Here is a 4,834-nt window from a genome sequence, read left to right as displayed (position 1 = left end):
TTGTAATATATTTAAAGTGTATACATTGTGGTGATGTGTTTCACGTAGACACAGTGAAAGGATCACCTCCATAGGGTTCATTAGTTCCCATCGCCTCCCGTATATATCTGTTTTCTTTTTCATTATTTTTTTCTCCCTTCCTCCCATCCCCCACCCTGCTTCCTTCCTTCCTCCCTCCCTCCCTCCCTCCCTCCCTTCCTCTTTCTTTCTTCTTTCTTTCTTTCTTTCTTTCTTTCTTTCTTTCTTTCTTTCTTTCTTTCTTCTTTTTCTTTCTTTTTTGTGAGAACATTTAAATTCTAACTATCTAGCAAATGTCAGTTTTATGATGCAATATCACAGCCACAGTCACCGTATTTCACATTTGGCTTTCTAGTCGTGGGGGATGCGATGCTACCTCACCGGGAATGGCCGTCTGAGTTGTCCCTTATGCTTTCTCAGTGCCACGGCTTATGGGATGAGGATGACATCACCGACAGTGGCACAGACAAGGAAGAGTCGGATGATGAGCTGTCCCTCAGTCGTGGCAGGAGAGCCTCCTCTGATTCTCTGAAATCCATCAACCTAGCCGCGTCAGCGGAGTCGGTGCACGTGTCCTTCCCGGAGCAGCCCACAGCCATCCGGAGGAAGCGATCGGGCAGTAGCTCCCAGATATCCCCCAGATCCAGCTTTTCTTCCAATAGGTCCAAAAGAGGTATCTGTCGCATGATTTCCTTAGGCTGGAAAAACTCTGAGTTTTCTGGTTGTTCCGGTGCCAGTGGGTCTGGGTCTTGGGCAGGGGCGTTTACCGGGTGCTCTCAAGGAGACAGATGTGGTGATGTGAGAAGAAAGTGCTTTGACATCACAGACTCAAGTTCAGTTCGTAGCTCAACTGTGTGACCTGGGGCAGCCATATCGTTCTTTAAAACATCTGATTCCTTCCCAGGACGAGGATTTGGGGTTGTTGTGAAAAGTGGCCAGCACACTGCCTCGTATAGTAAGTGCTGGGCACGTGGTAGTTTTTAAATCATATCCAGAGATATGAGATATTTCAGGGTGTGTCCAGAATGCTATACATCACAATTTATTTTGAAAATATTTTTAGATTTTATCAGTGGAAACTTTTAGCAAAACCACCTATTTATTCCCTAAGCTAGTTAATTTCTAACTAAATAGTTGGGTATTATCAGCAGATAGATAAGCTCTCCAGTTTCCACTCTTGGAGAAATTGGGTTTTTGTATTTATAGTGCTCCTGCCTGAAGCTTTCCAAACACCCGTGTATTCATCTTCAGAATACACTTTTCAGGCAGGCACCAGCAGTCATCCATATTCGTTTTACAATTAGAGAAATCTGGACATGAAAAAGGCATGGGGCATGGACCCAATCTGGAAAACCCACAACCTGGGACCCCGTTTAGCACGATAAAAACTATTCTTCCAATCTATTTCTTCCTGGAATAAAGATCATATAACAGGGGCGCCTGGGTGGCTCAGTCTGTTAAGCATCCAACTCTTGGTTTTGGCTCAGGTCTTGATCTCTGGGTTCCTGGGTTTGAGCCCCATGTCAGGCTCTGCACTGGTAGAATGGAGCCTGCTCAGGATTCTCTCTTGTGCCCTTTCTCTGCCCCACCCCTGCTTGAGCTCCCTCTCTCTCTTTCTCTCTCTCTCTCAAAATAAATAAATAAACTTAAAAAAAAAAAAGATGGCATAACAACCCCAGAAGGAGCCAGTGTTGGGTGTAGAAACCCAAATACATTTCACTGTGGAGGCAGAGTTGAAACTGCAGATTGCAAATCCCCAGTCACTATTCTTACAGTCCATAGTATATAGTCACCGTCTCAATCTGCTTCAAGCCATCCTCTGCTCTGTGGGTTCCAGGGGCTTCTGTGGTGTTTATGTCAACAAACCTGTAACTCAGCACATCTTGGTTTTTTTTCTGTCTCTAGGCAGCACAAGCACCCGAAACAGCAGTCAAAAAGGAAGCAGTGTTTTGAGCATCAAGCAGAAAAGTAAAAGGGAACTTTATATGGAAAAGCTTCAAGAACATTTAATCAAAGCAAAAGCATTTACCATAAAGAAGTGAGTCCATGAAGACACTTGGTGTGGGGTGTTTTATTTTAGGGTCAGGGAGCTGATATCAATTATTTCATATAAACCAGGGGTGCAGAGCAGAGAACTTACCTCTCATATCACAAGCATCATCTGCTTAAGGCATAAGAAAATGACTTGTTATTGTATTGTTCTTAATGGAGATGTAATTGACATATAAATTAAGTTCAGGCATACAATATAATGATTTGATAGATGTATACGTTGTGGGATGATCACAATAGTCAACATTCATCACCACCTGTAGTTACAGATTTTTTCTTATGATGAGACCTTTTAAGATTTACTCTCCTAGCAGCTTTGTAATGTGAAGTACACAGGGCACCTGGGTGGCTCAGTTGGTTAAGCGTCTGACTCTTGGTTTTGGCTCAGGTCATGATCTCACAGCTCATGAGTTCAGGCCCCACATCGGGCTCCTCGCTGACAGCATGGAGCCTGCTTGGGTTTCTCTCTCTCCCTCTCTCTCTCTGCCCCTCCTCTGCTCTCTCTGTCTCTCAAAATAAACAAACTTAAAAAAAATTTTTTTAATGAAATGTAAAGTGCAGGATTATTAACTGCAGTCACCATGCTTTGCACCCAGGACTAACTTTATAACTGGAACTCTGTATGCTTTGACCCCCTTCACCCTTTTGCCCAACCCTCCCTCATGGCAATCACCTATTTGTTCTCTGTATCTCTGAGTGTGGGTTCTTTTTTCTTTTTTTAGATTCCACGTATTAGTGATATCATACATTATTTGACTTTCTCAGACTTGTTCCATGTGTGTGTGTTTGTGTGTGTGTGTGTGTGTGTGTATGTATTCATCCCAATAATATATATACTTCATTATATACCACTGTGCAAACACACACACACATACACACACACACACACTTTTTTTTTTTTATCCATTCATCCATTGAGGGACACTTGGGGGCCATGAGTTGGCTACGATAAATAATGCTGCACTGAACCTGGTGTGCAGAGATCTTTTTGAGTTAGTGTTTTCATTTCCTTCAGATAAATACCCAGAAGTAGAATTGCTGTATCATATTGTAGTTCTGTTTTTTAATTTTGGAGGGGAGCCTTCATACTGTTTTCCACAGTGACTGCACCAATTTGCATTCCCACCAACGGTGCACAAGGATTCCCTTCTCTCCACTTTCTCACCAACATGTTATTTTTCTGTCTTTTTGTGTGAGGTAATGTATTGTTTTTAAAAATCACTTTTCAGTGTGATTCATTTTTATATCCATTACATTTATAAACATGGTTTTCCTATTTGAATATAATAAATAATTTCAAGGATTCACAGTATGTATTTCCAAGCATCATCATGCTAAATCCCACCTAGACAGAGAGGTGTGTGATGTCAAAGTTGGAAGGTTAGAGAAACACTCTCATCCTGGAGAGGGGAAACTGAGGTTCACTGGCACACAGCTGGTCTCCAGCAAAATGCATGAGCCCCTCCTCCAGTGCCAGGGACCTTGACAGGCAGCAGACAAGCAATGGGAACGGAGGAGGTTCGGCAAGGCTGGCCTTGAATGTGGCCTCTGAGACCAGGAGGGCCATCCAACGTGAACATGGCCTTGAATTGAAGGCAGAACCCAGAAAACAAGGAAGACAGAGCAGAGGCTGGACAGAACAAGGTGTAGTCAAAAGCCCAAGGCACTATGTAGGAATCAGAAGGGGCACAGGACCCATAAAGGGAGGAGCAGGGGCTACCTCATGTGTACAGGGTGCTCAGGTCAGACTCCAGGTCTAAGCACCGTTATGTAGTCCCATCTAATTCTCACCCCAGCCCTGTGGGGTCTTACAACAGAGGAAACAAAAACACAGAGAAGTAAGTAGCATGCTCAGGGGCTCACAGGCAGGGAGTAATTGAATCAGGTGACAAACCCAACACCTCATTTCTGGGGCTTTCGACCATTCTCTTGTGCTTCGAACAACACAGGAGGCCTGTGGTCTCATCAGCACAAGGAGGCAGAGTGCCAAGGAAGGCACTTGAATGTGTCTGCACTTGCCATTAGAGCAGAAGCCTCCCCACCCCACACCGGGCTCTGCTGAGGCTGAAAAGGGAGGTGTGACCTGCTGGGAGAGAGGGATACGGAGGAATGGAATGATGGAAATACCCGGTCATCCCTCCCATCCTGCCCTCCTGAAGCAAGTGCTGGGGGTCTCTGTTTTGCAGGACTTTGCAAATATATGTGCCCATCAGACAGTTCTTCTACAACCTCATCCATCCAGACTACAGTGCTGTGACCGATGTGTATGTGCTCATGTTCCTGGCTGACACTGTTGACTTTGTCATCATCGTCTTTGGCTTCTGGGCCTTTGGGGTAGGTTGGGGGGTGAAGGCCACCACACTTCTAACGAGTAAGAGTGATGCTGTCCTGTGAAGTGCCACTTGTGCCTAAACCTGTTGTTTCCTTCCCAGAAACACTCAGCAACAGCAGACATCACCTCTTCGCTGTCAGAGGACCAGGTCCCTGGGCCTTTTTTGGTGATGGTCCTAATTCAGTTTGGAACCATGGTTGTGGACCGAGCACTATACCTCAGGAAGACCGTCCTGGGAAAGGTCATTTTCCAGGTCATTCTTGTGTTTGGAATTCACTTCTGGATGTTCTTCATCTTGCCGGGTGTGACTGAGAGGTAAGGTGGAAGCTGGAGGCACGCTCCCACTTTAATACAAATATGTTCCAGGAGGTTATCATGCCATACGCATCACCACAACAAAATCACCAGGTACAGGCAGAGGCACGGCCGAAC

General features: G+C 44.9%; 1 protein-coding gene across 1 annotated transcript; it reads left to right on the top strand.

Annotated features, from left to right (window-relative positions):
* Positions 1-247: 247 nt before the first annotated feature.
* LOC131490412 (piezo-type mechanosensitive ion channel component 2-like) lies at positions 248-4,481 on the top strand. Its single transcript, XM_058692721.1, has 3 exons — positions 248-691; positions 1,924-2,056; positions 4,257-4,481. The coding sequence occupies exons 1-3, from the start codon at positions 388-390 to the stop codon at positions 4,462-4,464; spliced, it is 645 nt and encodes a 214-aa protein (XP_058548704.1). The 5' UTR covers positions 248-387; the 3' UTR covers positions 4,465-4,481.
* Positions 4,482-4,834: the final 353 nt, after the last annotated feature.

The sequence above is a fragment of the Neofelis nebulosa genome, chromosome 11 (assembly GCF_028018385.1).
Source record: "Neofelis nebulosa isolate mNeoNeb1 chromosome 11, mNeoNeb1.pri, whole genome shotgun sequence".
Lineage (NCBI taxonomy): Eukaryota > Metazoa > Chordata > Mammalia > Carnivora > Felidae > Neofelis > Neofelis nebulosa.
This window is presented reverse-complemented; position numbering and strand designations above follow the sequence as displayed.

Bases quoted from the DNA above. Each gene is read 5' to 3' on its own strand.
- LOC131490412 (XM_058692721.1), top strand. From the start codon at position 388: ATGCTACCTCACCGGGAATGGCCGTCTGAGTTGTCCCTTATGCTTTCT. The intron at 692-1,923 runs GTATCTGTCGCA...TTCTGTCTCTAG, and splicing joins TTCCAATAGGTCCAAAAGAG to GCAGCACAAGCACCCGAAAC. The intron at 2,057-4,256 runs GTGAGTCCATGA...TCTGTTTTGCAG, and splicing joins AAAGCATTTACCATAAAGAA to GACTTTGCAAATATATGTGC.